This window comes from Chenopodium album, chromosome 15 (assembly GCF_948465745.1).
Source record: "Chenopodium album chromosome 15, dcCheAlbu1.1, whole genome shotgun sequence".
Lineage (NCBI taxonomy): Eukaryota > Viridiplantae > Streptophyta > Magnoliopsida > Caryophyllales > Amaranthaceae > Chenopodium > Chenopodium album.
The window spans coordinates 47,892,282-47,912,791 of NC_137848.1; the positions used below are offsets into that span (position 1 = coordinate 47,892,282).

General features: G+C 35.0%; 3 protein-coding genes across 3 annotated transcripts; 1 reads left to right on the plus strand and 2 right to left on the minus strand.

The window, feature by feature from the left end:
* The first annotated feature begins 531 nt into the window (after window positions 1-531).
* LOC145583243 (thioredoxin reductase NTRC-like) lies at window positions 532-10,701 on the plus strand. Its single transcript, XM_081640435.1, has 10 exons — window positions 532-899; window positions 2,294-2,501; window positions 2,605-2,710; window positions 4,494-4,759; window positions 6,667-6,946; window positions 8,010-8,117; window positions 8,685-8,771; window positions 8,874-8,978; window positions 9,975-10,105; window positions 10,372-10,701. The coding sequence occupies exons 1-10, from the start codon at window positions 617-619 to the stop codon at window positions 10,430-10,432; spliced, it is 1,635 nt and encodes a 544-aa protein (XP_081496561.1). The 5' UTR covers window positions 532-616; the 3' UTR covers window positions 10,433-10,701.
* A 625-nt stretch (window positions 10,702-11,326) lies between these two features.
* Window positions 11,327-12,025, minus strand: LOC145582385 (small ribosomal subunit protein uS9). The gene has a single exon (XM_081639387.1). The coding sequence runs from the start codon at window positions 11,928-11,930 to the stop codon at window positions 11,484-11,486; it is 447 nt and encodes a 148-aa protein (XP_081495513.1). The 5' UTR covers window positions 11,931-12,025; the 3' UTR covers window positions 11,327-11,483.
* Window positions 12,026-13,217: 1,192 nt separating this feature from the next.
* Window positions 13,218-19,361, minus strand: LOC145583244 (short integuments 2, mitochondrial-like). The gene is made up of 8 exons (XM_081640436.1): window positions 19,096-19,361; window positions 18,887-18,991; window positions 17,973-18,050; window positions 16,165-16,306; window positions 15,983-16,053; window positions 15,637-15,733; window positions 14,845-15,059; window positions 13,218-13,552 (listed from the first exon to the last, which is right to left on the minus strand). Exons 1-8 carry the CDS (start codon window positions 19,258-19,260, stop codon window positions 13,286-13,288), a joined length of 1,140 nt encoding a protein of 379 aa, XP_081496562.1. The 5' UTR covers window positions 19,261-19,361; the 3' UTR covers window positions 13,218-13,285.
* Between the last annotated feature and the right edge of the window lie 1,149 nt (window positions 19,362-20,510).

The window sequence follows — 20,510 nt, forward strand, 5'->3', positions numbered from 1 at the left end:
AATGGATCCTTATCAAATAAGGAATTCTCACAATTAATCAGAAATGGGTGCAAATATTTTACCAACATCTATAATATTTGGTGAAAACGGGTAATAATTTAAAATTTCACAAAATGATTTTTTTAACTAATTGATAATAACAATTTTTAAAATAAAATTTCTTAATTTTTTATTTGATTATTATTTATATTGGAGTACTCCCTTCGTTTTTATTTAAGTGTTCCAATTTAAAACAGAGAGAGTATTACTTTTGACAATTTTGAATTTTTTTTTTATTTTTTTTTTGGGTGTTCTACCTGATTTACTCTTTGAGCTAATACGAATTCGAGAATCAGTTTTGAGTGATTAGGTTATAATTCTCTCTCAATTATTGTTGCGGAGGATCGATCACGCGACCCTCCCTACCAAATGCAGCCCCAATCATCCCCACAGGAGTAGAATTCCGTAACACAGGAAGGGAAGAGAATGTAGTGGCTGAGATCTCTCGCAAGTGAAAAGCGTTATCTTTTGAAACACAAACAGCCTCTCCTCTACAAATACTTGCCATTATTCACACAACTTTCAGTGATAAGCAGAGCTTTGCTTGCTTGCTTACATCTTGTATGCTCCGAAGCAAATGACGACTCGGATAATGGGACTCGGCGTTGGACTCGGTACCTCAACCCAGTCCCCTCCAACTTCATCTTCTTCCTCGTTTTCTCTCTCTTCAACCCTTTCAACTTCTCTTCGAACTAGTAGCAGTAATCTGCTGTTTGTAAATACTTTCTTCAATCGTCGATTAAGTATCCGAGTCAACTCAGTTCGAGTTTCCTGCAACTCCCCGAGTTTTAATAAATCTTCTTCAGCTCTTCGTGTTCGAGCTTCTGCTGCTTCCTCCCAAGACCCCCAATCTCCTCAAGGTTTGATTTTTTCAATTTTTATTCTGTTTCTGGATATTGTTTTTCTAGTAACTGCAATGATGCGAACTGGGTTTTAGAAATTTGGATTGAAAAAATGGTGGGTATTTAAGAATTGTTAGAAATGGGTAGTATCTTATTTGTAATTTTTTTTTTTTTGGGTAAACTATTAACTGCAATGTTGAGAACTGTATTCTGGAAATTGAGGTTGAAGAGATGGTGGGATTTCTAAGAATTGTTATAATTTGCTTGAATTTGGTATTATATTATCCTTTTAATTGAAAGGCGCCATTTTATATAGAATGTATCGTTGACCATAGTCCATAGTATGATATTGAAGTGGATAGATTGGTTTGAGTTGAAGAATTATTGTGAAAATGGTTGAATATGAGTTATGTATGCGTAATTTTATGAATAAGAATGTGTCAAATGAAGACTGGATATGTACCCAACAAGATAAATGGTTGCCCCAAGCAAGCGTGTGCTGTTCCCTCATCTTTATAGTATGATGATATAAGTTTCATTATCTAAAAGTTGATTGTATTAAAAGCATGTAATGTAGTTATTTCGATTGCTACATGGAAGTATGATGCCATATAGTTTAGGTGAGGGTTCTTAATATGAATGTGTATCTTGGAGTTAGTAATAGCACTAAGTTTACTTTGTCTCTAACTGTTTTCACTATAATTCATTTGTACAAGAAGTGCTAAGTGTTACCACGGAAGTTCTTTTGAGACACAATTTGATGCATTGAGCACAATTTATGTGCACTGATCCTTTGACTTCGCTGATTATACTAAAGGCCTTCAACAATTATTAAGTTGACAAGGAGAAAATTTGACCCTTTGGTATGGTTTGCAATACGATGAGGCCAGGTGAACTGGTAAATTGCTGACAAGTAGCTTTTGGAACTAACTTCTTTGTTCTGCCAAATGTTTTTATCCAATTTAACTTATGGAGATGTGGCATAATTTGACTAGTAAATGCAATTGACAGTCAAAGAATTTGCGGGGCTTGAATATATTTTGTGGCAATTAGTAACTATGGATATATTAGTTGTGAAAATCAAGAGTTGCTATTATTTGACATAGTATGCTAACTGTGACTAATTACTCTGAAATTTATGACCAACTCAAGATGTTGAATTGCAACTTCCACACTTTCATTTAAGAGTGTTGGTGTGTAGAATTTTGTAGTGTTATTGTTCGAAAGGACTGTATAATCTTGAGTTAGTGCAGAAACTGGAAGCCCTTATCTTTGTGCTTTTAAATATTAGTTTTGTGTTCCACTTGTTTGGGCTTTGACTTAACTGAGATTGTTGGGATAATGTATCTTATACAGCTGTGTGCTTGAGAAGTGGAAATCCTTGTATAATGCTATCTACTTATAACTTGCAGGGTCAGGTGTTGAGAATGTGGTGATAATTGGCTCAGGTCCTGCTGGATATACGGCGGCAATTTACGCTGCCCGTGCTAACTTGAAACCAGTGGTCTTTGAGGGGTTCCAAGCAGGCGGTGTACCTGGTGGACAGTTGATGACCACCACAGAAGTAGAGAACTTCCCAGGGTTTCCTGATGGAATTACTGGCCCTGATCTAATGGATAGGTGAAGATTTGAACTATAAAATTTTCTAATTTAAAATATATAAGTGTCATAAAGAGAAATTTAACTGTTGAAGTTCCTAACTTGAATTTCTTTCTGGATGTAGAATGCGGCGACAAGCAGAAAGATGGGGAGCAGAGTTGCATCAAGAAGATGTTGAATTACTTGATGTAAAAAATAGTCCATTTACTGTGCGGAGCAGTGAGCGTGAGGTGAGATTTTTTGTACTGTTGCTCTGTCAAAGTTAGGGCATCTCATATGTGCTCTTTTTCTACTTTTGTGAATGAGATATGTGTTTTAAGTTCTGATAGGTTTGGGGGTGGTTTCAGGGTGGTATTGGCTAGTATTGCGCTTTGGAGTGTAGTTGTGATGCTTAGACAGGCTAAACATTATGATTGAGTTCCTTCATGAGCTTCCAGAAATATTGTTGTTCTGTCATCATCTATTTAATTTGGATTGATCTATTTTTGAGATGATGATGGACTAGGTAACTGGGTGGATTTTTGGGCATGATATCAACCTCTTTCTTTTCTTTTTGCATTTTCCCGGCCTCTTTATAGCACTGTCTACTGTACAAAGCACAACTATCTCAAATTCTCAATTAGACAGAAATCTTGCGTCTTAACTTCCACACCCAGCTTAATTCACTTGATAGAAGTTGGGGATCTAGCATTCTAGCAGTCTATTGGAGTTGCTAAATTGGATGTGGATTCTTTGCTTTCATATATTATAAGTGGCTCCGTTTTATGGGGAAGAATAACTTGACTGTATACATGGAACTTTTAGTAATGAATATGCCTTGAATCGTTGATTGAGTAGGCGAGCTATATATGATGAGATATATACATGACCATGCACCATATAGGACATGACTGTGTACCGTATTACTACTCAGCAATACACACGAGTACATGACCTTGTGCTTCATAGTACAGAACCATGTGTAGTCCGTACTACTGCTCAGCAATACACACGACCATGTGATTTATAGTACAAAACCATGTGTAGTAATATGCTGCTGTGCAATAGTGCGCTACTACGAAACACATGCGCTCATGCTTCGCGCGACTCTGTTATTGGGCTGGGGTTTTCTGTTTGGGCCTTAGCGTAATTTCGTTTCCATTTTGGGAGTAGTCTAGCTGTGATTATGTTAATTATCAATCTGGAATATGTAATTCCTCAAGAGTAATAAAAATTTTCATCTCGCCTGACATTGGACATAGGCACATAGCCAATGCATTGTTGATGAACCACATAAATCTGTGTTCTTTTGTTTGTTGATTTCATTATCTTTCTTGCATCCGTATAACAGGAATTATTTGTAATGATCTGCTAGAACGACCTATAGATTATAAGGCATAGACCACATGATCACAAATGATATATCGGTTTCATCAAAATAGGCTGAATTTTTGGAGGATAGATATGCAATCATAAATCATCAATGTATAAAATGGCAAGAGTGTTTAGTGATTCAGATATCAGGTTTAGATGGTAGCTTGATGACTGGAATGTTGGAAATCTATGAATGTGAGTGATACAAGGGCTCAAGTCCTATTACAAGCATTTTGTTTTACAATGTTCCAAACACTCCAAAGTTCCAAACTACATAAGAAGATGACATGTTAGTGCATTGTGGCACAGTGTCAACTTAGAAAGGGGAGATATGTGGGAAGATATCTTGTCTTTGCCTTGGATTTTAAGAATAGTATAGGTGTGTGACTTATTTTATTTTCCATAATATGAATTTAATGTTTTTTATGGACGGAGTGAGTAATTTCTGAATTTCCTTCTTTCTAAACAAGTCAATTGGTACATTCTATCTTGTTACAAAAAGGTTTAAAGCTCTACTTTATTAATTAAAAGCCTTACACGTGAAGAAAGTTGATGTGCATCTTGATGCTTTAATCTGGCCTTTAGGATTTTCTGGTTTGTTGCCTATGATCGACTACTGATTGAATTTAATAAAAAATTCTTTATCATATTCATTCTCAGATAAAATGCAATTCTGTGATTGTTGCCACGGGAGCTAATGCTAAGAGGCTTCGGTTGCCTCATGAAGATGAGTTCTGGAGCAAAGGAATAAGTGCATGTGCAATATGTGATGGGGCATCACCATTGTTCAAGGGCCAAGTCCTTGCTGTGGTTGGAGGAGGTGATACAGCTACTGAGGAAGCGATTTATCTGACCAAGTATGCTCGTCATGTTCATTTACTTGTGCGCCGAAATGAATTGAGGGCATCTAAAGCTATGCAAGATAGGTCAGTGTTCATTATGCCTTCATTGAACTTCATCACTTCTTATTGCATCAATATGAGTGTCTGAACAGAGTTTATTGCCATCGCTTTTTTTTTTTTTTTTTTTGGTCTTGCCAGTTTCGAATAGTGTTGTCTTGCCAGGTTCGAGATGAGCTATAATGCCATATTATGAGAGCTATTCTAACATTTTAATAAGAGTATGGTTTGGAGTACTTAGTTCAGACTCTAGATCCATTGGGACCTGGCTGCAAAAGCCATGTGTTCCTACCCATACGCCCCCTAGTTTCTAGGTATTCTTAGCTCCATCTCTGCTTGAAGCAATTGTGTCAAATGTTGCCAATGCAGGCCTTTTATTATTATTATTATTATTATTATTGTTATTATTATTGTTGTTGTTGTAGTCTCTTCGTCAAGTTGTTGTTGTTGATGTGCAAGTAATGGTAGTTGTATTCATCATCTTTCATTTAATGGGAAAAGTGGAGTGATTAACTTTGGAGTTCTAGATTGATTGATTCAGATAAAATAAACAAATAGTTTCTAATGTGCATATGATAGGAGTTCCAAAAACATGGTGGCTATTATCCCTTAATTTGTTAAAATCATAGGCCTACAGGAGTGCTTTAAAATGTATGTTTCTTCATTGTGTTGTTCTTCACCCTTAAACAAGCCATTATTTCAATAATGTCATCGGATACTTCACCCTTTGTTTACGAATAAAAAGATTGTACATGTTGAAGAGCAAACGAAGAGTAAAGTAGGAACAAAAGGTGAATTCAATTATAACAACTTCTAACAACTTAACAAGTGCTACAAAAATTAACCAAATTGTTTTGAACCAACAAAATAGATTACCTTTTATAGCCCTGAAGCTCAGCCACTTCTGCTGCCAACAAAGCTAAATATATTTTTATATCTTATCAAAAAGCGAACCTTATCATCGTGGAATGCTGATAAATGAACTTGTGAATAGTTGAATCAGTGCTCACCAGTCACCAATATGTAGAAGACAAAGACTGTCTAATGGTTTATGTGATGATATTCATGCGATAATTTTATGTTGATGGAAGGTTATATTTTGCTAGCAGATTTGTTCTTATTTTGGAATGTGTATCTGTTGTTGGGTTTTTTTAGCGCTACATTGTTAATAATAGTTGGGATTATTGAAATCCAAAATAGAAGATTTGATTGTTCTTTGTCCAATAAGATATGTGAACCTGGGGAGAGGCTGCATAGCAGTAGTTTGGAATCTTGGATTATTTACATCTAAAGTTATTTTTACCTTAACTTTTTAGTATACCATCCCTAATAACTCAATGTTTTGTTTCTACATTTTTTCCCTTCCTCATATACTTCCATTTTCTCACCATTCTCCCTTTCAACTTCTGTTCTCCTAACTTCTTGTTTTCTTTCCTTTTTTCTTTTATATATTTATGTATGTTATTATATATATAGGAAATATGGTGAGAGGAAAAGTTTGGCAAAGTGGTAGCATTAATCTTAGATTGCCTTAGAAAAAAGCATATTCCAAACTATATGAGAAGGGGGTTATCTATGCTAAGGGTTTATTTTTATCCTCCTTTTTTAGGATTATTTGACTTAATTCTAATTTCTCTATAATAAATGTGTGTGTTAAAATACTTCCCTGCCGGCCATAAAATGATTTACTGTCATCTGCCTTCAAAATGCTGTATCCACAACAAAAAAAAAAAAAAAAAAAAAATAAAAAAATAAAATAAAAGGAGCTGCCTCATCAAGGACATTTGCCTTTTAGCAATTATTTGACCTGTTCATGGTGTTAAAACCTGGGCACATCTCTTTGTGTCTAGATAAGTTTACCAGAAAAGTTGATTTATTGAGTTTTCAACTATCTGAACGTTTGTTTAACAGGTTGATTATGGCGAATGTTTCAGAGTTTTCAACAACCCAAACATCACCGTGCACTTCAACACAGAAACTTTGGATGTGGTTGGCAATGCTAAAGGCCAAATGTCTGGAGTCCTGACTCGAAGATCTGATACTGGTGAGGAATCTGTGATCGAGGCCAAAGGTTTATTCTATGGCATTGGGCATTCTCCAAACAGCCAATTGCTGGAAGGTCAAGTTGAACTTGATAGTGCAGGCTATATTTTAGTGAAGGATGGCACTGCAAGCACCTCAGTAGAAGGTGTTTATGCAGCTGGAGATGTACAGGTACTGTTCTCTATATTTAATTTCATTTGCATTACTAGAGTAATATTGTTACTTTCCTTACTTTGACCTTGAGTACTAATTATTAGAGTTTCTAGAAAATGATGAAGTTGAGGTTGGTTGGGAGAAAATAAGTATGTTGGTGGGATGATGCGGCTATTATACTAATAGCAAACTCCGCATCCATGAATTGGGAGTATTTTAAATCACACCTAATCTGGAATATTCAGGATGCTCTTCAAATTTGGAAATTTTCTATGGTACCTTGAGGTTTGATGAAAATTTCAAAATACCCCTGGTTTTGGGGTTACCTGAGGACTTAGGTACCCTTGAGGCCTTGAGGTTTGATTTCTTTTAGCCAAAATGCCCTTATGAATGACAGATTGCTATCAGACGACGTAACATATCCAGTCTAACTTCATCTCCAATTCATATTGACCCCAGTAAGCCCCAAGTTCAATCATCATTCCTCCTTTTATTCTTAAATTTTCTCTTCCCAAAATCTCTCTCTATTTTAAATTTCAAAAAACTCCACTATCACCATTGAATTATTGGCGTGGTCTTAAAATCTTGATATAGCAGAGATTTCTTTTGTTGATTTTAACCTCATTGTATCTTGTAGTAGCTGGTCAATAATTTCAATGAAAAATAAAATATTTTGTAACTATGGTTTTCAGACTCCAATTAATCTCAACATAAAATGCTTTTTTTTTTTTTTTTTTTTTTTAAAAAAAAAGGAGAGCTCTGGTTATGTTGCCTATAAATTTTTTAATTACATTGCAAAATGGTGTTTCAATTAAAATTTGCCGAACACCATAAATCCTAAAATTAAATGTTCGCTAGCAAATCCTTCATTAGAGTAGATGGTCTTTACTACCAAGAATTAGATTTAGGGTTTCAATATGATAATAATGATATGCATACTATATTACTATTTGATCTGAACTTTACCGGGTAATATATTTGGATGAAAGTTGTCTGGTTACTGCATTATACATTTAAGTGATGCTTCAAGCTATAGCTATCTTAGTCTGAAAAGTTCTTACACGAGTAATTGGACAAGCAGGATCACGAGTGGAGACAGGCAGTTACTGCAGCTGGATCTGGGTGTGTTGCTGCTATGTCAGTTGAAAGATACCTTACAAGCAAGAATATTCTAATTGAGTTTCATCAGGTACTTAATCAACTAAATTGTTCACTTATCTTACATACTCCATGGAACTTTACTGCATAATTTATCAAATAAAAGAAAGTACTCCGTAGTAGATATTTATTATGTCCTCTTCTAAGCTCTATAATCTATTTTTAATCATACATGTTTGCTTGAGCTATTAAATCGAGACTAATGTCCATGAATGTTTTTGATGCTGAATGGCCTATAATATACCAATTTCTATGCTTCTTTCTTGATTTGTATTTTGTAAATTCTTCATCTCTTACCCCATTTAAGTATTTACAAAATCTGTCTGCTCTTTCTATTGCTACGTAGTAATAAGGAAACAGGAGGGATGCTTTTAATGCCATGTAAGAGTAAAGGCAAAATGATGATCTTGTAATCAGCCATCATTTCTGTGCTATTTGTCTACATCTAATGCCTTCTTCTGCGACCTTATGTTGACAGAAAGTTTGCGTACATTGCCACTTCGTATAATATTACAGATTGAATTATATTGATGTTAGCATACTCTATTTTAAGTTTCAAATTTAAGAAATTCATGCTTCTATCACTACTTTTTTGCAGCCACAAAGGGAAGAGACTAAAAAGGAACTTACTCCTCGTGATGTACAAGAGGGTTTTGATATTACCCGCACCAAGCACAAAGGCCAGGTGTCTTTTCACGACCTCGTTACTGCCCTTGATGGCATGTGATTTTCTATTTTTTTCTCAACCATATTTATTCATTTAGTTGATTCTGCTTTTCATTGGCAGTATGCTTTACGGAAGTTGTATCATGAAAGCCCGAGGCTTGTATGTGTTCTCTATACATCACCAACTTGTGGACCATGTAGGACCTTGAAACCAATACTTAACAAGGTATGGTTACTCAAAATCTATATGTATGTATATGTAGATAATAGTTTGCAGTATGAATTGGAAAGGACATACAACTGTGTACACTGCTCGTAGTACTTCTGATGCATATTATGGGGTTGAAAATGGTCAGAATTTTGTGTTTGGAAGGCAGATGGAGTGGGAATGATTTTTGACTTTCTGAATGTTTTGAGTGATGGTGCAATTTCGCAGTCACCTTCCCTTCTCTGCCCCCCACTGGCTACATCAATCATTACCACCTACGTCATCCTACTGTCCATATCTAACAACTAAAACCTCGCCATCCTCAGCCCACCACATCAATCTAACCACTACTACCATACCTCTGATCTCATCCCACCACCATCAGCAGCTGCATCCTACTGTCCCCACCTAACCACTACCAAATATGGGACTGAATGTAGACAGGTAAAGAAAAAAGATTAAGAAATTGCACCACCACCAAGATTATTGTAAAGATGAAATGTTCCAAATCTGAAATCTCTCTATATCTCAGAAACAATACTGCAAAGGAGGTGGTGCGTGACTGCGTGAGGGATGTGGTGGGAGCGATGGTGGTTTATGGATCTAGTGATTAGGGTGGAGGAGAAGGGTTGAGGAGAAAGGAATCAGATTTGAGGGTCAAGGTGTTGGCGGTGTTTGCATTTTATGGGTGGGTGGTTTTGGTGGGTTAGGGGTGGTTGGGGTTCAGTGGGGAAGATTGTGGTTTTCGATGAGGATGGATGAGGTAGGTGGGGACCGTGGGGGTGAGTAGTGGTTTTAATGGGGAGGGTGGTGGTGGGTTATGGACATGGTGGTTTGGGGTTGGGTTGAAGATAGAGAAGGATTTTATTAGGAAGGGCGGAAGGACTTGTTGACTAATGGCACATGTGTAGTTTTGTAGTATAGTTAAAAACTATTTATAGTTTGGTCAAGTATTGTGATTTCCATATTATTATACACCTTTACCTTGCATAAAATCTTCTCTTGTAATGGCAGGTGATTGATGAATATGACCAGAGCGTTCATTTAGTTGAAATAGACATCGAGGAAGATCAAGAGATAGCAGAGGCTGCTGGAATTATGGGTACACCTTGTGTACAATTCTTCAAGAACAAGGAAATGATTAGGTTGGTCATCTAACCTGTAGAGTAGAGTCCTTCACTGTTATATGTATGTGACATCATTCTCCATTCCCTATCTTGCTTGGTGTTCTGATGACCTGACCTTTTTCCACAACTGTTTTGATATCGTCGCTTTCTGTTAGTTCTTCCAAAAATAATAAGGAAATCGATAATTAGGGTGTGGAGAAATTTTGTGGTTGTCACAGCTAATTATCAACGGGATCTCTGAATACACAATTGTCTGAACATGACCTATTTTTATGCATACCCAGGTCTATTCCAGGAGTCAAAATGAAGAAAGAGTACAGAGAATTTATAGAGGCAAATAAGTAAGGTCACTTCATCTTGGCGCATACCATTGCTTTGCGGTTCAATTTTGTACCTCTTCAGCCATATTCTTGACAAAAATGTTGTCGTATTTGTACATTAAGGAGAATTTTTGGAACACCCTATTCGTATATTAGGCATTTTTAGCCCTCAATTTTTGACTTCGGGTTTGCAAATTCTTGTCTTTCTTTGGACAAATCGACAACTTTGTGAAATCATTACAGCTACCAATTGTTGTGTAGCATATAATCATATATGCCAGTTTTATGACTTTATTTAATTTCCTTAATGATGTATGTGGTTTTATTTTTCTATTCCTTTGACGCATAGGATGCTGTTTACTAGCAGCATACTTATGGGTATAATGAATGTTTCTAATGGCGATACATCTCTACTACCATGTGTACTTATTTTGTATATACCAAAGTATCTTTGTTTCTTTCGACGGGCAAACTTAGATGTTGGTTTGAGCAGAAGACTTTGGTACGGAGTAGTAGAGAAGCAACACTACATTACTACGAGCATTTACAGAATATTTTCGTGTGAAAAAATTGCTCAGTCCATTCCTTACGACATTGCACCAAATGAGAACCGGTACGGAGTAGTAGTTGATTCGCTTGATTGATACATACCAGAAGACTAGGAAAGCATCTTTTGTGTACTCATGAGTCTAGCTAGTTCGTGAACTATTCGAGCTCCGTTTGAAATTTCTAAGAGCTAACAACGGGATAACTCGTGAACATGCTTTCGATACACGAAACAATATTGAATTAGGGAGAGGATGTAAAATATCCGAACCAAATATGATTGTTATGGCAAGTTGAATACGACTTTAAGCTTGAGCAACTCAATCACAAACACTAGAAAGCATAACCAAAACATTATGATATCATCAAAATATAAAATCCAACGATTAATCAAAACTTTCAAGTACTTACAAAATCAAAATTTAGGGTTTCATGTTTCAACTAACAACAAACAGAGCTCATAATCATGAAAAAAACACTAACAATCCATAATAAACCCAGAAATCCGCCATTAAAACAAGGTATGTTCTTCAACGGTAAGACTTCTGGAACCTAGCACGAGCACCACGACCACCAAACTTCTTAGGCTCACAACGACGAGGATCAGCAACAAGCAAAGTACGATCATACCTTACAAGAATATCTTTGATCTCTTTCTTCGTTTGTTCGTCGACGAATTTCTGGTTGTACGCAACAAGAGCTTTAGCAATACTCTGTCGAATTGCGTAGATTTGAGAAGTGTGCCCTCCTCCTTTGACGCGGATTCTCATGTCGACGCCATTGAAGCGCTGACGACCGAGCAGAAGGATTGGTTCGAACACCTTGTATCGGAGGATTTCCGGTTGAACTAGCTCGATTGGTGTGCCGTTGATCTTGATTAGACCTCGGCCTTCTTTGCAGTAGGTGACTGCGACGGCGGTCTTCTTGCGACCGAAGCATTGGACTGAGTGGAGTTGTTTAGGGGCTGGAGTCGCCATTGTTGGAGATTTGAAGCTTTTTTTAGAAATGAGTTGGGGGTTATATTAGGATTAGGGTTTTGTGGAGAAATTAGGGTTCTGAGGTTCTGGTTTTGGGCTTAGGGTAGTAAAAGGAACGACTTTTAAATGGAGGGAGTTATTTCAACGATCCACTAAACTATTCCCATAGGATTTGTACCACAAATGCTCTCAATGTTTTCATTCTTGTTAGAAATTCACCGGCCAAAAAAATCTTGCATGGACCTGGTCCACAATAATATTATTGTGGAATTAAGGTTTATACTCACGTAACTGACATTATATTCAACATAGTGACCCCTAATTTTAATATAGTAACTTTATTTTTAACATAGTATCCTTTTTTAAAACTTGTGTGACCTTTAATGTTATTATGAACTTAAAGTACAACATTATGTTGAATAGTGACCTAATTTTAATATAGTGATCTTTATTATTCATATTGACCATTATATTAAAAATTTCATTAAAAAAATTAACCTCTTATAACTTTTATAATGTCACACTAACTTTTATTTTAACATAATAACCTTTATTTTAATATAGTGACTTTTTTTTAATTAATAAAACAATCATATTGTGTCTAATGTTGGTGGTTCACAATAAATTAGTGTGAACCAGGTCCATTTAAGAATTTGTATTTACCAGTTTGCTCCGTAAAAGTTGTTGGTAAAAATTGATATGATAGGAATTGGACACGATAAAAAAGAATATTGTTTAGGGTTTATAACTCGTTTAAGGCCAACACATTTAGTTAAACAGACGGTTTGTGTAAAGATTCCCAACAATAAACAACATTTTATGGAATTGATTATAAATTTTTTGAATGAGGCTAACTCTTTTTAATAACACCACACAAACCGATCACAGAAAAAGTAAGTTAGTATCAAGGTCGACAAATCGACATATTTAATTATATGGATCAACGTGATATGACATGTATATTATACGGGTCAACACAAACACGAGCATGACACGTTTGTTAGCTTTTATGAAACCACTCTCGACAAACTAGGAGAAACTAATTACCATCAAATACAAATTACTGTAAAATACAAACTACTATCGAACATATGAATTGTGAACATAAGAGTTTTCTTATTATTGCTATGAAGTTTTGCACTTTCGAATCATTTGGTAATTGGTATGGTGTAATACAGGATTGTAATAGTACGTAAATTTGTAAAATGGTTTATGCCCAAATTTATGCAACAATGTCCCCATGTTTTTCTTCATAAAACTCCATTACCATATATTGATGAACAAGCAAATGTTCATTCTTCATCATTTGCTATAGTAACAACAGATTCGTTCATCAGTTCTGAATAAAATACAGCTTACAAAATTGTTGAAGATACAGGTTGGGATACATCGGGAACATCATCAAGGATGAAATGGCCAAGTTTACCCATTCTAAACAAAGTCAGAAATTTTTTTGAAGCCTTTTCACGGCATTCTGAAGCAGTTTGTGGAATTTTAAATGCCTTCTGTAGTGCTTCAAACTGCAATTCTATGAGGCTCTCCATGTCATTTTCATCTTCAAGATTACCATCAAAATTCAAGAAAGAATCGGTAAGCACACATTGCACTTCTGTTACAATATCCTGCATACATAATTCAGATTAGGGTTTTATGTTGCAACGTAAAGCAGAGCTCTATGCATCGACTAAATGACCCCTCTAAATTGCTAAGCGAACTAGCAAAATCATCCCACAAGACAATGAACATGTTGAAATCTATGTAGAAACACAAGTTATGGTTAGTTCACAAAGCAGGTTGGGCTAACTGCAACTGACAAAGAAGCAGCACATCACACATGAAGCAAAATATGTACTGAGAACACAACAATCTGATGCTGAAACCTAAAACACTCACTAAAAGCAATTTCCAGCAGGCATAGGCTCCCCTTGTAACCTCCTCTGCGCTACAGCTATTTGTGATGTTTACGCAAATGTTAATAAAGGTTCCAACACAGCTATACATAAAAGAAAAATACCAAATAGCTATTTCACCAGTTTGAGGGACTGTGGACTTATCTCTGTTACACAACCAATTGTGAATTAAGATGCAATCTGTTAACCTTAAATCTAGTTAGTACAAGCATTGTAGACCACTAGCCTCACCTTCTCCATCTTATCCTGACATGATCTAAGAAAGTAAAGTGCTCTTTCATTCTCAATACTATCTCTGTCCTGCCTGCCTCTTTCACACCCTTTCTGTGTTGCTAAAGATGTCTGGAAATTAGTGGCTCCAAAAAACTCAAATTGGCATTCTCTTTTAAAACATTCAATCTTTTGCTAGTTATCCGTTATAATTTAAGAAAATCCCACCATACAGCACTTTAACATAGTTCCTTAATTTTAATTTTAGATTAGGAGCAAAAAACCTCGAATGTGGCTCTCTTTCTAACATCCTCTCCTAGTACCTTGAAGGGTATGAAAATTGAGAAGGATTTTCAAACAACAATCCTTAGAGTCAAGGCAACTTCCGCCCAGCCCCAACTCATTCCTTGCAATTTCATCTAACGGGTGCGTCACTCATTTCCTTTCTCAATAAGACTTGACACCTAATCATTTGGTGATTATGTTTGTAAAATGCAGAAAAAAAGAAACTGAACCATGGTAGTTGGGACAACTGCATAGTAACTACACCGTATGGACCAAATAAAACACATAAAATCAAGGCTTCACTTAGCAGGGATTGTGTTAGGTTTCCAGCTATGTATCAATACAAAATTATAGGCTACATATGCCATCATTCATATTCTAAATGTCTCAAGTAAGAATTGCTGCTCAGAAGATAATTCATTGGAATCCAGAAAAGTTAAACCCTAATATATCATGGTACCCTAGTTCCAAGTCTAAGAAACTAAAAGTTGTAAAAGTAGAAATTATACCTCAATATAATAAACAGCAGAATCATCTGGTGGCTTCCTTCTGTTTGGCAAAAGATCCTTTATGCTGTATTCATGTTTTCCCTCAGAACCATTCTGAAGTTCTTTCTTCCGATCATTCAAATTCTTCCAATAAATAGGAGTCCCACGGCTGTTGAATACAGCAAGTAGATATTGAGCAATACGCTCTTCACCTACAACTGAATCCTTTACAGATCCTGCAAGAACACCAATGAATTCAACAACTCAGAAGAAATTTGAGCGCTGTGATCCCTCTTATCCAAACATGCTATCCCCAAATTTGGCAAGATAAATACTTCAGATTGTTGTTTTAAAAAAGGGCAGAATGAGACAGCAAGAACACAGATGCTACTCTAAATTCTGCGCGAAGTTGAAGGAAATGCATCCGAGAACATGAAAGTACCTAGATGAAGTATTGCAAAAGAAAGCCATGAATACACTATCTACAATATATCTAGGACTGGTTACATATTCTGGTATTAGCATGGCGTATTTCAGCCAAAGTGTATATATATAGGACTGGAGAGAGCACAAAACAAATGCATAGTTACAGTAAATGACTATCTTAAACTTACAACGAAAACCTATTTACTATTTTTAAGAATATTGAAAAATGAACATTATATATTGCAGAGTGTAGACAGCCGTAAATGAACAAAGTGATTATCAAGTCCAAAAAGTTTGGTAGCTTACAACTCAAACTGAGACATAATGCAGAGGTTAAGAGAGATTTATAATCCACTAGCATAAGTAACATCAGATGAAGAATCCCACCTGTTGCAGCTAATTTCAAGCCTGTCTCTATATCTGGAATACTAGGAACCAACACTCCTGGTGTATCAAGAACATAAATGCTAGGCTGATGTGCAATCTGTGCAAATTGTAAACAATTTTTAGAGTGTTACCCACTTTAAAACATACTCACACGGTATATAAAACAAGATTTGCACGCGGATGACGCGTGGGGGAAGGGGTAGGGGGGGGGGGGGAGCTGACAAGATGCTAAAAAAGTCAATTCTGATTCTGAATAACTCTGTACGCAACATGTTTTTAGTTTTTTACTGGTACCTCTAAATGATTTCAGCAAGGAGGCATTGAATAAAATAAAAGCACACTTGACCTTGTATCCAGCAATATCCTGAGTAACTCCAGGCAATGGTCCCACAATTGCTTTTTTCATTCTCTCCTGCACTAAGAGAAACATTTAGGTAATTATCCAATTGGGTAAATATCTTTTAAAATCAACAAGCTGACAACTGCATAATCAAGTTCAGACAAAAAAAAAATCTTGGCTAAAATTACCAGGGAAGTGTTCAGCTGAAATCCGATGGATGTTATTAATTAAAGCTGACTTGCCAACATTTGGAACACCAACTACCATAACAAGCAGTGTAGGTTCCCTGGAAATGACCTCTTTAAGCTTCAGCTCCACAAGATCTAGCAACTGAACATACAAATTAGGAAACCAAAATACACAATCATTTATAAATCGCAGAAATATCAGACGAGTAGGTACACACTAAATGGTGAATTAGGAAAAGGAACAATGCCAACTTATCAACCTCAAGTCTTCTCTAAGGAAGAACTGGATTAGAGATATTATAAGTGCAAAGCTTAGGAAAAAGGCTCTTAAGAATGGTAAATGTAATGTTCTAGCATTGATAAAGGGTTCTCAAGAATTCTTCTGGCCCTCTGATTTATTTTTGTTCAATTATGAGGGTGAGAGTGTGTGTGTGTGTGTGTGTGTGTGTGTGTGTGTGTGTGTGTGTGTGTGAGAGAGAGAGAGAGAGAGAGAGAGAGATAAAGCAGCTCTCAGAACCTTAGACTACAAGAAACTTTGTAAAGACATGAGAGGTGGAAGAGACGTGAAACTGCACAATTGGACATCACCCTTAATTATTTGATGTTTAGCTTCCTTATATTATGGCTACATTTTTAGGGGCCTACTAGGTCAATAAATTTGCAAAAGGAACACCAATTTCTAGGGGTGTCTATTCGGTTTTCGGTTTGGATTTAGGCCAAATCCAATCCGATCCGAAATAAAATTCGGTTTTTGATTTTTAAATCCAATCCAATCCGAATTTCTCATGAATCCAATCCGAAATAAAATTCGGTTATTTGGATCCGATCCGAAAATCCGAATTAAAATACATTGCAAATTTTTTAGGGACTTAAGTGATTATAAAAATAAAAATGCAATTATGAAAAGCCTAGTTTTAAATACATAGTTCCTCATGATTAATACAAATATTAAAAACATAATTTTTCATAGTTTATATTAATGTAATTATCAAAAAAAATTTACATGATTAATATAATGTATCCTTATTTGTAAAAGTGTGGTTTTATATTTCGGTTAATTCGGTTTTTGGGATCCGAACAAGGTCAATCCGATCCGATCCGAAAATCCGAATTTTCAAAAAATTTCAATCCGATCCGATTTAAAGTTTGGATCCGATCCGAATTAATAATTCGGTTTGGATTGGATTGGATTTTGGTTTTTATCCGAATAATGGACACCCCTACCAATTTCACAGTTATCCTCATTGGACGTTAGACCTTCTCTAAATACAGAGTATATAGTAAATGTAGCACCGATTACACCTACAATTAGAAAAGCAACTTAAAATTTTTTCGATGACACAAAAAGTTTCAGGTTGCTTTCAACAATGCAGTCCACTCCCAAGATGAATATCATTACAACATATTTGGGTGAGCTGCTATTTCCTGGGCATTCTAGCATAAGCATAGCAACATTAAAATATTTAAGGAATTTATGCCACTATCATAGATTTTTAGTAAGTCAAATTAAAAGACATGATTATTGCAAATCAAAGTAACCAACTAACCATATTCAGTAAACAAAACTTTACACTTAGGATTCGTTTGGCATTGCTGTGGTTTTCTGTTTTTTGGTTTTTTGTTTTTTAAAAGTATATGATATATGTTCCATAATAAATCAAAAATTATATAAACTTATTAAAATCATGATAATTTTGAAAACTGACAACAGAAAAGTGAAAACACCTTTTTCTTGTTTCCTGTTTTTGGTTTTCAAAAAAATAGGAAAATGAAAACCAAAAATGATGCCAAACAAGCCCTTAACTAACCTTTTTCACAGAAGTCTTGCTATGAGCATTAATCGAAAGGCAATCTTGTTTGTCAGACTCGAAATATTTTATCCATTTCTGCCCAAGAAATGTTACAAAAATAAGTAAATAAAATCCGAACTCGGACAACAGTAAGGCAGTAACCCACTTAATAATACAACTGTCTTCAACTGCATAAGCCATAACTGCACAAGCAAATGCCATGTACAGAACACAACTAAAAGAACAATGTTAAACAATTTATTAAAGTTTCACAATATATCCAGCTACAAATTATCCCAACACTAGGTCCAGGGGTGGCAGTGGGCAACCGCACTAGGCCCCCAAGATACAAGGGCTTCATGTAAGAAACAATTTAATTGTTTGCATTGATAAAAAGGAAATATATTAGACTCATTGGGAGAGGTATGTTCAGCTCAATGCTAGTAATGTTGGTTTTTTATTCTCATGTCCAACAATTTGTCTTTAAAATCCTTTGGTTTCAAATTTTCCAAATTTAAAAAAAAAAAAAAAAAAAAAAAAAAAAAAAAAAACATTTTGAACTATGAAACAAGGGCCCAATTTTAAGAAATCGTACAAGCCCATTTGTCTTTGCCCCGCCAGCACTAGCTATCTTTCACAGCTTCAAAACCAACAACAATGTAAAAGCCTTAATCCTATATAAATGAGATCGAGTGGTCGGCTACATGAACCAAGAATTTATCTCCAAAGGACATCTACAAAGACCCTCTTCTACAATTCACCATCTATTATCCACCATAATAACATTAAAAAAAAAATGCAACTTCATCAAAACATGTTATTTAATCATACATTCATACACATTATTTCAACCATTACTCAAAACTAAGATTGAATTAACACACATTATTATAAAATTAAACCAAAACAACAGAAAGAAAACAATAACATACAGGTAAAATATTAGGATTAGCCAAATCTTTCTTGTTGAGAGCAACAATACGTCTTTTACCAGTGAGAAACGGCTGAAGTTCCTCATTTTGCGAAGATAATGGAATCTGTAAATCATCATAAATTCATAATCATATCATCAAAAATTCAAATTCCAACCAAAAAACTGAAAACAAAATTCAGAAAAGTGAGAAAATGAAGAGATGATTACACGAGAATCGCGAACTTCAATGACGAAATCAGCGAGCTTAAGACGGTCTCTAATGGCGCGAGAAGCAGCAGCCATGTGACCAGGGAACCAATTGACAGGACCACCTCCTTTGTTGAACCCCATTTCTCCTAAACCCTTCTTCAATACCTTCTTTAGTACCACCATTGTTGAGTGAGGTTTGATAATGGCGGAAAATTCTTGAAGAATGAGTAGTTTGTACTGTGTAGTGTTAAACCCTTTTTTTCTGTAAAACACTAAAACCCCTCTTTCTTTTTCTGGGTTGAAGAAAAAGATGAAATGAAACAAAAATTAGATATTTGATGAATTGATTACATGGGCTTTTCCGTTTAACTCTCCGGAAAGAATAAACGATGTTTATAACAAAGCCCGGTCCATAAATAAATTATGACCCAATGACTGTGTTGGGTAAATAGTTAGTGGTTTTTATTTTTTTAGTGGTAAATAGCTTATTCGAGCAAATTTAACTTATTTGATTAACATTAGCTTATTGGCTTTTAAATAAGCTAACATAAGGTATTTGGTGAAATGCTTATTTAAAGAGTTTATTCCACTAAATAAGATCTTTTTCAATTAGCAAATTCAATTCTTATAGTGAAATGACACTTATACCCTTATTTAATTTTGAATCCTATATGAAATATCTACCCCCACAAATAGGTTATTGGTCATTTCACATAATTAAACAACTTTAAGTAATAAATTATTTATCAAACACTTTTATACAATCAGCTAATAAAATAGGTTAGTCAAATCAGTTAATACAATTGTCTAGACAATTAGCTTATTGGTCATTTCACATAATTAAACAACTTTAAGCAATTAACCATTTATTAAACACTTTTATACAATCAGCTAATAAAATAAATTAGTCAAATCAGTTAATACAATTATCTAGTCAAATTCAGCTAACACAATAAGCTTCAACTTTTCACCAAACACGGCATAATATCTTTTTTGTTGACAAAATCGATCCGACTTGAAAAGAGTGAGTTTTGAACAAGTTTTACTCTCCCCGTTTTAGATTAATTGAAACATTTTAACTGCTAGTCTGCTACTTATACCAATACACAATTGTTGCAATTATTACAACATTTACTTTTCATATATATAATGGTAAAAATTATACTCGTGATAAAAGTAAATATATAAATAAATAAAGAAAAAGTCAAACTATTGCGATTAATTAGAAATAAAGGTAGTACATTACGAGTTATTACCCAAGTATTATCTGAACACTCCATTTGATGCGAAAGAAAAATTGTATATATTCGGTAGAAACCAATCAAATTAAGTTAAATCGTTTTATTATTATTTTTTTATATATAATAATTACTCCATTTATCCCAAAATAATGTTCCCACTTATCTTATTTCGTTTGTCCAATTTAGTATGCT